The sequence below is a fragment of the Theropithecus gelada genome, chromosome 11, assembly GCF_003255815.1.
Source record: "Theropithecus gelada isolate Dixy chromosome 11, Tgel_1.0, whole genome shotgun sequence".
NCBI lineage: Eukaryota > Metazoa > Chordata > Mammalia > Primates > Cercopithecidae > Theropithecus > Theropithecus gelada.
The window spans coordinates 92,579,328-92,591,513 of NC_037679.1; the positions used below are offsets into that span (position 1 = coordinate 92,579,328).

General features: G+C 42.8%; 1 protein-coding gene across 2 annotated transcripts in view; it reads left to right on the forward strand.

Moving 5' to 3' along the window:
• Positions 1-12,186, forward strand: part of RNF216 (ring finger protein 216) — a 164,623-nt gene that overhangs the window by 57,789 nt on the left and 94,648 nt on the right. For both annotated transcript variants that reach the window (XM_025401926.1, XM_025401927.1), the window contains exons 9-13: positions 1,623-1,762; positions 5,604-5,654; positions 7,342-7,479; positions 9,376-9,524; positions 10,413-10,491. In XM_025401926.1, coding sequence (XP_025257711.1) covers positions 1,623-1,762; positions 5,604-5,654; positions 7,342-7,479; positions 9,376-9,524; positions 10,413-10,491 — 557 coding nt within the window. The remainder of the gene's footprint in view (positions 1-1,622; positions 1,763-5,603; positions 5,655-7,341; positions 7,480-9,375; positions 9,525-10,412; positions 10,492-12,186) is intronic.

Consider the following 12,186-nt stretch of genomic DNA (forward strand, 5'->3'; position numbering starts at 1 on the left):
TATCATTTTATAGAAAAAAACAAGCACAGAAAGGTTAAGTAACTTGGCACATGTTACACAGCTAGCGAGTAGCTGAGCTGGGAATCTGGCTTCAAAGCTTACTCTCTAATCATGTGCTTTTCCATTCTCATAATACCAAAAACTTTTTTTGTTGTTTGTTTTGTTTTTAATTTTGAGACGGAGTCTGCTTCCCAAGCTCAAGCGATTCTCCTGCCTCAGCCTCTCAAGTAGCTGGGATTAGTCACAGGTGTGTGTGCCATCACGCCTGGCTAATTTTTGTATTTTTAGTGGAGACGGGATTTCACCATCTTGGACAGGTTGGTCTTGAACGCCTCACCTCAGATGATGTGCCCTCCTTGGCCTAAAAGTGCTGGGATTACAGGCGTGAGCCACTGCGCCTGACCCCAAAAACTGGTTTACTGAAGAAAAGATTTGAATTTTAAAAAACATGAAAAGGAGCAAGAGAAAAGGAGAATCAAAATAAAATGTATTAGGAACCAGATAGTAAATGTTAAAATCAAGAGATTACCAAGAACAGACAAGAGTACATTGAAAATCTGGATGAGATAAAGTTTTGTAGAAAAACATAAATTGGTCAGGCATTGTGCCTCACACCTGTTGTCCCAGCACTTTGGGAGGCCAAGGCTGGTGGATTTTTTGAGCCCAGGACTTCAAGACCCGCCTGGACAACATGGCAAATACAAAAAAATTAGCTGGGCGTAGTGGCATCTGCCTGTATAGTCCCAGCTCCTCAGGAGGCTGAGGTGGAAGGGTTGCCAGAGCCCAGGAGTTGAGGCTGTAGTTATCTGTGAATGTGCCACTGCGCTCCAGCCTGAGCAACAGAGCGAGACTCTGTCTCCAAAAAGAATATCATAAATTGCCAAATCAACAAAAGAAATACAAAACCTAAACAGATCAATTACATGTCTGATATTTGTCATTCTGCTGTCTTTTATTCTCATAATACATTGTGGTGAATATAGGTACTATTCCTTCAGCCCCTTGTATATTTGAATGCTTTCAAAATAAAAATGGTTGAAAAACATATAGCACATTTGCACCCACCAGAATGGCTAAAATTAAAAACCGAGGATAGGTGTTGGTAAGGACATGGAGAGACTGGAACTCACATGCGTTGCTGATAGAGGAAGGGTGTAAACTGGTACAACCACTTCGGAACACTGGCATTATTTTCTAAAGCTGGAAGTAAGCCTATCCCATGATCTAGCAATTCCCAGCTAAATTGCGGACATACATTCACCAACAAATGGCTATAAGCAGCACTATTCAGATTAACCCAAAACAGTAAACCCAAATGTCCTCAGTAGTGAAATAGATAATAAATTGTGGTATAATCACATAGTACACTAGTGACAGAATAGGAGATGCCTTCCAATTGGAGCATAAAGAGAGGGAAAGAACCAGAAAGGTCAAAAAATGGATGGTAGGTTGGCAAATGGTAAGAAACCCAGTCTTCCCAAATGGTAGAGTGTGATAGAGAAGTCATGAAACGAACCGCCAGAGAGAAAAGGGAGGATGAGGCCGGGAAGAATGGACATGGCTGGCCCAGATTCCTAACACACAGTTGTTTGCATGCTTTTGCATTGTCATATATCTTCTAGGTGACATAAAAATAGAAAAGAGGATGTTCTTTCTTGAAAATAAGCGACGACATTGTAGGTCCTATGACCGGCGTGCTCTCCTTCCAGCTGTGCAACAAGAGCAGGAGTTCTATGAGCAGAAAATCAAAGAGATGGCAGAGGTAGGAAGATGTGCTCTGGTCTTGGGGTGTGTTTCTGGGATTCTGGTTTGCTGTTAGGGTTTAGTTAGTACAAAACTGTCTTTTAAGATTTCCCTTTTCTTCAGAGTGGTGAATTTGGGTATATGCAAAGTTTTTAAAAAGAACAAACCTGGGTTTTGTCATAATACTTATGTTTGTGGTTTCATAAATCAGCTTTATGTTAGAAAATTTTAATTGGAGCTCTGTGTATCTATTTTACGTCCTCCACCAGCCTCAGTTCCATTTCGCTCTTTAATTTTTCTTAATACAGTATCAAATGTGCAAGTCGGCTGGAATGTATATATTGATTGTTTAATAAGTATCTTCTAAACCAGTGGCTCTCAAAGTGTGACCCAGAGATCCCTGGGTTTCCCAAGACTCTCTTGGGGGTCTACGAGGTGAAACCTCTTATAACTATACTAAGACATTACAGTGACCCTTGAACAACATGAGAGTTAGGAGTGCTTCCCCCTGTGCAGTTGAAAGTCTGCATATAATGTTTGCCCCAAAACTTCACTGTGAACAGCCTGCTGTTGACAGGAAGCCTTACCCATAACAGTCGATGAACACGTTTGGTATGTTTTGTGTATTACATGCTGTATTCTTAGAATAAGGTAAGCTAGAGAAAAGAAAATGTTATTAAGAAAATGATAAGGAAAATATATTTAGTATTCATTAAATGGTACTGTGGATCAGCATGAGAAGGTCTTTATCTTCATGGTCTTCACGTTGAGTAGGCTGAGGAGGAGGGGTGTGCTGGTTTTGCTGTCTCAGGGTGGCAGAAGCAGAAGAAAACGAGCACATAAGTGGGTCCCCACAGTTCACACCTCTGTTGATCAAGGTCAGCTGTATTTGCTTTTTCACCATATTGAATTTGTACCAGCAGAAGCAAAGCAGTGGTGCCTTGGCATGAATCAGACCAGTGGCATAGAGCCATCCTCATAATCTTTGTTTTCTTCACCACCGTGCACTTACATTTTTAAGACACACCAGTTTCACCTATAAATGTCTTTGATAAAGCAGTAAAAATTATATTACCAAATTTTGACCCTTGAAAACATCTTTTCAATATTCTGTGTAATAAAATGAAGTCTTCGTAAAGTGCTTCCGCCACATCCCAGGATATGAAGCTTGTCTTATATCCAGGTATGAGGAAAGCGCTTGTGCAATTGAGACGCAAAGCAGCTGCATTGGCCACTTTTTACTTGGAAAAAAGTGACAGAAAAACTGTGATTATTCAAAATTAGGTATTTGGCAGGCATTTTCTCAAAAATGAATGAAGTGATTATTTTTGACCAAAATTCTAGATTTTAAGCAGAAATTAGAATTTATTATCTTAATCTGTTACAGAATAACATTCATTAATATCACCAATCTTATTAGATTAAGTAGTTTTCCATAAAATAAGGAAAGATAAACCAAAGACTAACAATAATGGTTATATATAAACAAAGTGGGGGGCCAGGTGCAGTGGCTCACGCCTATAATCCCAGCACTTTTTTTCTGTTTTTTTTTTTTTTTGGTAGAGCCTGGATTTCCCCATGTTGTCCAGGCTGGTCTTGAACTTCTGGCGTCAAGCCATCCTCCCGACTCAGCCACCAAAATTGTTGGGGTTATAGGCATGCACCACCATGCCCTGCTAACTTTGTTTTCTTTTCTCTGATGCTAAAAGTCTTGGTTCTTAATAACATTATTGTCAGATTATATCTGAGAATATAAAATTCAAATATCTTAAAGTCACTTGAAGTAAGTCTTGGTGCTTGTGCCATTAACTTGATAAACAAGTTTATTTGTTTCTGGCTAGGCATGGTGGCTTATGTGTGTAATCCCAGCACTTTGGGAGGCCAAGGCAGCCGATCACTTGAGGCCAGGAGTTCAAGACCAGCCTGGCCAACATGGCAAAACTCTGTCTCTACTAAAAATACAAAAATTAGCTGGGCATGGTGGGACATGCCTGTAATCCCAGCTACTTGGGAGGCTGAGGCACAAGAATCGCTTGAACCTGGGAGGTCAAGGTTGGTTGCAGTGAGCCAAAATCATGCCACTGCACTCCAGCCTGGGCAACAAAGCAAGACTGTTTCAAAAAAAAAAAGTTTATTTCTTTCTGTTTATTTTGAACTTTTAGAGAATTGGTTTTGTTTTTTTAACTAATTTTGTAAAAAAAAAAAAAATAGTTCTGAAATCAAAACTATAAAACAAGGAATATTCAGAAAAATCTAGCTTTTGTGCTATCCTTTTCTCCCACTTTCCTTTGTTTTTTGAGACGGAGTCTCACTCTGTCACCCAGGCTGGAAGTGCAGTGGCAGGATCTCAGCTCATTGCAACCTCTGACTCCTGGGTTCAAGGGATTCTCCTGCCTCAGCCTCCTGAGTAGCTGGGATTACAGGCACACGGCACCATGCCTGGCCAATTTTTGTATTTTTAGTAGAGACAGGGTTTCGCCACATTGACTAGGCTGGTCTCAAACTCCTGACCTCAAGCGATCCATCCAGCTTGGCCTCTCAAAGTGCTGGGATTATAGGCGTGAGCCACTGCACCTGGCCCCCCACTTTGTTTATATATAACCATTATTGTTAGTCTTTGGTTTATCTTTCCTTATTTTATGGAAAAGCAAATATGTATATTTTTATTTACCCATCTTTCTTTTCCAGATAGTAGCAGAGTTTTCCAGGCATATTAACTCACACCTGTAGTCCCAGCTACTCGGGAAGCTGAGGCGGGAGAATCTCTTGCGCCTGGGAGGTTGAGGCTGCAGTGAGCCAGGATCACACCACTGCACTCTAGCCTGGGCGACAGAGTGAGATGCTGTCTCACAAATAATTTAATGTAATCCCAAATGGTGAAGAACTCTTCTGTGACTGCATTTTTCGTTTAACCGTGCATCCTGGCAATCACTCTGTGGCAATTCATAGGAGTTTTTCTCTTTCCTTTTTGAAACTGGCTGGTATACCATTTTATGTAATACCACAGTTTATTCAGTCATTCCCCTGTTGATGGACGTTTAGGGTTTCCAGGTTTTCGTGATTATAAATAGTGCCATGATAAGTTTATGCATACATCATTCCCTGTTTCTGCCCAGGTGCATCTTTGGGCTAGACTCTTGGAAGTGGCATTGATGACTCTGTGCCAGTGTCCCACTAGTGTGGTTGTCCTGCTTTGCATTTTCACCAGTAATGTGTAAGGGTGCCCACTACCACACAGCTTCGCCAACGAAGTCTGTTGTCAAACAGTTTTTGTTTGTTTTTTGAGACAGAGTTTCACTCTTGTTGCCCAGACTAGGGCGCGATCTCAGGTCACTGCAACCTCTGCTTCCCGAGTTCAAGTGATCTTCCTGCCTCAGCCTCCCAAATAGCTGGGATTACATTCGCACGCCGCCACACCCAGCTAATTTTGTATTTTTGGTAGAGACAGGGTTTCTCCATGTTGGTCAGGCTGGTCTCGAACTCCTGATCTCAGGTGATCTGCCCGCCTCAGCCTCCCAAAGTGCTGCTATTACAGGCATGAGCCATCCCGCCCAGCCAAACTTAGTTTTCATTTGTTCAGTTTGTTTTTGTTGATGCTATTCTTTGCTATTCAAGTGTTTTGTGTGTCAGCCTTTTCCCTTATTTATTCTACATTTTGAGTCATACTTAAGAAAAATTGTCCTGTATTTTCTAGCTCTCTGATCCACTTACAATTTATTCACAGGTAACTTTTTGAACTGCCAACCTGTGTAATTGAAGAGATCACAATACTGGAGTTATGTTTATGGAAATGAATACTAAATGGTTAGTGTCATTTTTACTGAATTTGTGTCTGAGTGTGTCCTTTTTTTGTTCTTCAGCATGAAGACTTTTTGCTTGCCCTGCAGATGAATGAAGAACAGTATCAAAAGGTAGTTTGAAATCTCACCTTGTTTATTCTGGGCATTTTCATGGGCTGTTTTCTCTTACCATGTTTTGTCAGCATTTTTGATGGCAAATTTGTTTTTGGATAACCTCCTGTTGATTTGCTGAGTTTGCAGTTCAGCCAAGTTATAGTCAGATACATGATCCAGTATAGTCACTCTTATACCACACTGAATCAGAATTGAAGGGGAGATAATAGATGTTCCCATTGAAAATCATTACCTGATGTTCATTAGATAGACTCATAAAGGAAAGTTTACAACTTAGATATCACTTTAAAGTTAAAGAGATATGTCTAACCTCAGGGCAAGATGGGTTTCTCTATGGTGTCTGCTGCCCTCATACAGTGAGCTTTTCTTTATTTATTTATTTATTTATTTTTTCAAACGGAGTCTTGCTCTGCCACCAAGGCTGAAGCGCACTGCAACCTCTGCCTCCTGCGTTCAAGCGATTCTCCTGTCTCAGCCTCCCGAGTACCTGGAACTACAGGCATGTGCCACCATGTCCAGCTAATTTTTGTATTTTTAGTAGAGACGGGATTTCACCATGTTGGCCAGGCTGTCTCAAACTCCTAACCTTAGGTGATCCATCCATCTCAGCCTCCCAAAGTGCTGGGAACAGGTGTGAACCACTACGCCCGGCTAGTGACCTTTTCTAATGTGGTATTAAGAATGGGCTGGTGGCCGGGCATCATGGCTCATGCCTGTAATCTCAGCACTTTGAGAGGCTGAGATGGGAGGATTGCTTGAGCCCAGGAGTTTGAGACCAACCTGGTCAACATAGCAACACCCCATTTCTAATAAAAATTAAAAATAAATAAAAGAATGGCACTGGATGCGGTGGCTCACACCTGTAATCCCAGCACTTTGGGAGGCTAGGGTGAGCAAATCACAAGGTCAGGGGTTCGAGACCAGCCTGGCCAACATGATGAAACCCCGTCTCTACTAAAAGTACAAAAAATTAGCTGGGCGTAGTGGTGGGCGCTTGTAATTACCCGCTACTCAGGAGGCTGAAGCAAGAGAATCGCTTGAACCTGGGAGGTGGAGGTTGCAGTGAGCCGAGATTGCGCCTCCAGCCTGGGCGATAGAGTGAGACTCTGTCTCAAAAAAAAAAAAAAAAGAATGAGTTGGTGATTGGATCATTTGCTGATTGGATCAGTTGCTGTGGTTAATAAAAGGAGTCAATAGCTTGGTACATTATTTGAGATTGCTGCTTTAATTAGCTTCAGTAGTCCCTTAAAATAAAGCTCAGACTTAGATACGACCAGTCCTTATGACAAGAACAAAATTCAACTTTTGAAAGCATTTTGGTTAATATCTCTTGTGTTCCTTATCCTTGCTTTTTATAATCACATTAGCATCTGAGTGCAGATGTTCTAGTCCCTTTGCACCATGGGATTGAATATGATAACTTTATACAAAGAATTACTCTAAAGAATACCAGACAAAACCCATGAAAACGTCGCTGTTTTAGGTATGGATTACTATTGTGCTAGTATCTTGAGCTGAATTTATATAGCACGAAACAGCATATCATTGTTTTATGGCCTCTAAAATGGGTTGCTTTTTACCTCAGAATTTGTTTAGGGGGTGGGAGAGAGATGAGGATGGGAGACAAGGCTCTCCCTCTGCTTAAGTGCAGGACATTTCATGTGTGTTTCTTGACTGCCTGCAGGACGGCCAACTGATTGAGTGTCGCTGCTGCTATGGGGAATTTCCATTCGAGGAGCTGACGCAGTGCGCAGATGCTCACTTGTTCTGCAAAGAGTGTCTCATCAGATATGCCCAAGAGGCAGTCTTTGGATCTGGAAAGGTAAGAACTGTGTAATATGTCCCATGTATGTAGGACACATTCCTGGAGTCTAAGGAGACCATGTTGATAGATAAGTGTAAGTGCCTCTTTCAGGGTGAGGTGGAATTCTGCTGGTGTGCTTATGTGTGCATTACCTGTTGTGTGTGATTATGTGGGTTCTCTAAGCACAGCAGATTTCTTTTCAGGGAGCAGTAGAATTCTTCCACGCCCCCATGCCTAGCTGCAGAGGAGCACCGGCTTCACTCATCTTCTTATTCATAATCAGAGGGAAGCTTACCTCCGAAAGAGAGAACCTTGCAGCCTATTGGATTAAATATATATTAAAATAACATAACTTACTTTGCACAAGATCATATTTCTCTCTCCAAAGTCAGTTTCTCTGGACATCACCATAACAAACACAGTATGGGAATTTTACATTGTTTTACACCGCTAAGTTTGTGGTATTTTGTTCCAGCAGCAATATAAAGTTAACACAGTGATTAAGAAGATGACTTTTTGCCTGGGCACAGTGGCTCATGCCTGTAATCCTAGCACTTTGGGAGGCCAAGACAGGTGGATTACCTGAGGTCAGGAGTTTGAGAACAGCCTGGCCAACATGGTGAAAACCCATCTCTGCTAAAAATACAAAAATTAGCCAGGTGTGGTGGTGGGTGCCTGTAATCCAGCTACTCAGGAGGCTGAGTGAGCCAAGATAACACCACTGCACTCCAGCCTTGGTGATGGCGAGACTCTGTCTCAGAAAAATAAATAAATAAATAAAGTTTCTGTTTTTTCAAAGAGCATGACATTTGGAGTCAAGCAGAATGCATTGGGCCATGCCCCCCGTCAGCCATACAAGCTCTGTGATCTTGAGCAAATTAAATGCCTTAAACCTCAGTTTCTTCCTCTGTAAAAAATGGAAATAATCATAGTATTGTTTTGAAAGCTAAATGAGGTCATGAATTTAATAAACTTACTCTTTGACACATGGTAAATGCCTCATAAATTTTGGCTATTTTTAAGATGTTGTCTTTTTCCATTTGTTTTCTTTGGTGTCTGTCTTTCATGTGGGATGCATTCCTCATGTCTGACACTTTTTGTTCATGTTAAAGAGCTGTTGGAAAGCAGTGTGAGTAGTGGGGCTTATAGAGCAGTGGGCTTGACTCTAGGTGCCTAGGAGCCAGTTAACTTTTATATTATAAACCTGAATGGCCCTTAAGTCTCTTCCCTGGGGTGATTCAGTCTGCCTCCTACCTCGTGTGTGTGAGTCCATTTTCCAATATTCTGAAACTGAGTGGGAGGAAGGGGCTGGAGAATTCTCTGTTCATTATGCAGACTTCATTTCAGACTCTGACTTCAGGCCCCCTCAGCTCTGCTCTTCTCTATGACTGGTTCCCAGGCCAGAGCCTTGTGGTCCAGCTGTTCAGATCTTCCTCATTTCTCTCAGAGTCAGCCAGTTCCTTCTGAAGGGGGTAGGAACTAGAGGCTCCACCCATCTCCCTTTTTTCGGTTTATTACTTTGAGTCCCCACCCCTCCCCACCACTCAGCTCTGCTTTCCAGAGGGTCTCCAGCTTTCTAATATCTGTAGAGGGGACCAACTTCTCCCCAGCATCTCCTTTTCAGACCCTAAGTTATGGGCTTCTCTCTCTGGTCTGCTAAGCCATTTACCCTTGCTCCACTTTCAATCTCTGTGGATTGTGATTTGGGCTGATAGAGGTCCTCTAGTGATACCAAAAATGTACTGGATTTTTGTTTCATGGTTTTTGTGATTTAATTGTGATTTCTCAGAGACAAACAGGCAGAGAGATCTTTGCTCTACTGTCTCAGGATCTATGTTTTTAACCACTGACGCTTTTTATTTTTCTATAAATGGTGTTGGTTTTTTTCTTTTTTACCTGTTCGCCTTTTTCTAGTCGGAGCTCAGCTGCATGGAAGGCAGCTGCACGTGTTCGTTCCCAACCAGTGAGCTGGAGAAGGTGCTCCCCCAGACCATCCTATATAAGTACTATGAACGAAAAGCCGAGGAGGAGGTTGCAGCAGCCTACGCCGACGAGCTTGTCAGGTTTGTTCTCAGGCAGAGCGTGCCATCTGCCACCCCTTCCCCATTGTGAAAACTACCTGGGCACTTGCATCAGATGATGAAAATTGAGTATATCTTCCAGGTTTTTTGGCATTTCTTGCTGAGAAATAAGATTATCATTAATTTTACTTATTTATTTTTATTTTTTACACCTCAAAACCATTGAGTAACCAGTAATTCTATTAATGGAAAAATCTGCGGTTCAAACTTCTTTTTATTTTTTGAGATGGAATCTCACTCTGTCACCCAGTTATGGAGTACTGGAGTGCAGTGGCACAATCTCAGCTCACTACAACCTCCGCCTCCCGAGTTCAATCTATTCTCATGCCTCAGCCTCCCAAGTAGCCTGGATTACAGGTGTGCACCACCATGTCCAGCTTTTTTTTGTCTTTTTAGTAGAGATGGGGTTTTGCCATGTTGGCCAGGCTGGTCTCCAACTCCTGACCTCAAGTGATCCACCCACCTCGGCCTCCCAAAGTACTGGGACTACAGGTGTGAGCCACCGTGCCCGGCCTGCAGCTCAAACTTCTGTCTACATATCTTGGCACCCCCGATCTTCTGGCCCGTAGATAAAATCATGGTGCCCTGGGCTGGAGGGAAATCGGTATATGCAAGGAGTTCTCACTAAGATTGGGCTGTGTTTATTGAGTGGTTTATATTGAGTCAGGACCGCAGGTGGTGTTTATGTTTCCGGATAAGAGCCAGCACAAAGAAGAGGCTCAATCTGTGTTTTCAGGAAAACTAAGGAGTATAAAGGGGATGTGAATGTCCAGCTCAAAACTCCATCTTCATATGAATAGCCACATGGAGCTGGAACCAAGTCAGTCTTTAATGTTTGAAGTAATGTCACTTCTGCTGTTCTGACTGTAGGTGCCCCTCCTGTAGCTTTCCTGCTCTGTTGGACAGTGATGTGAAGAGGTTCAGCTGTCCTAATCCTCGCTGCCGAAAGGTAGGGAGGCAAATTTTTTTCTAGATGTATATTATGGTATTACGGGCCGCCCTCATGGCCCAGATATCTGCTGTTTACCTGACCGCTGATGTATAAGAAGGATTTGAGTGCTTTCCTTTTCATAAGCAAATGAGGATGAGTACTTTGTGAGTAACAGTTGACATGGTTACTGAGATGGCAGCCACTCGTGCCACTCCAGTTACAAAGCTCTGGATTCCTGTTTTATATCATCTTCTTTAGGACAGATACTGTAATGTAAAGTGGGAAGTGTTTAGTTTTTCTTCCACTGTGTCAACATTTTTCTTGCTTGCTCTCTTTACCACCTATGCTCAAATACCCCCTGCTACCCCTCCCCGCACACACACACACACACCTTTTGCCATTTTCAAAGTCCAGATGACGCTTCTTTGATTAAAGAACTGGGCATCATAGTGGCATCTCCATCACATCTGGTAGGTTATTCATTTGACTGTTTCTCCTCATAAGAACTGACTGTATTAGGTGGGAACAGAGCTGTCTAGGCGCATTACTGTTGCAGATCTTTCTTCCCTTTAACTTGGCACCTACTCTGTGAACTAAGAGTGTCTTAAAATTTGTCAGCTATTTAGAAGCCACTTAGAATTTTTAGTGAATATTAGCATCCACCTAGACAAATACGTTCTAAGCCATTTTTCTAAAATTGGGTGATTAGAGTTGAACACTGCAATATCTTTGCCTTGGGGAAAGTAAAGAAATTAAGGTAGAGATTAGAAAAGGAAGAAGAAACTAAACTAACGGATCAAAAGTTTATTTCTTTTGTTTTCAGCATTAATATTTCTGGCCATTTTATATGTTCGCACCCCAGGCTGTTGCTATAACAATTGTCCCAACAGTCGCTGGCATCTTGCAACTCTAAGAAAACAGAGTGCTAGGCCGGGCGCGGTGGCTCAAGCCTGTAATCCCAGCACTTTGGGAGGCTGAGACGGGCGGATCACAAGGTCAGGAGATCGAGACCATCCTGGCTAACACGGTGAAACCCTGTCTCTACTAAAAAATACAAAAAAAGTAGCCGGGCGAGCTGGCGGGCTCCTGTAGTCCCAGCTACTCAGGAGGCTGAGGCAGGAGAATGGCGTAAACCCGGGAGGCGGAGCTTGCAGTGAGCTGAGATCCGGCCACTGCACTCCAGCCTGGGCAACAGAGCGAGACTCCGTCTCAAAAAACATTAAAAATAAAAATAAGAAAGCAGAGTGCTGGCCTCTCCCTATGTGCTTCCAGTGGGTCAGGTGCTGGACTGCCTGGGGAGGTGATGCCTGCACTAAGACACAGCAGATAGGGAGGAAGTAGCCAAAGGATGGAAAGGGTGGGGGTGGAGTGGAGATGGAGAAATGCCCAGGAGTGGCAGCAGTGTGGACGCTTACTGGTGCTAGGAGTGTGAAGGAGGCTCATAAGCTGAGCAGGGGCAGGCCCATGCAGCACACTGTCCTGAGGTGGGGAGAGGTAAAATATCAGGGAAGTCTACTTGCCTATTGAGTAGTCCAGGTGAGAAATGTACAGCACTATACCGCCTCTTGGGTCTTCGTGAGTTGCTTAGAAGGAGCTGGGAACTACATTTCCTGGTAAGGTTTCAAATAAGGTCTCCCAGTGAAAGTCCTTATGTACAATTGGGAAGGTCAAAGAAGAGGAGAGACCATTATTCTCTCAGGACATTTTTTTTTT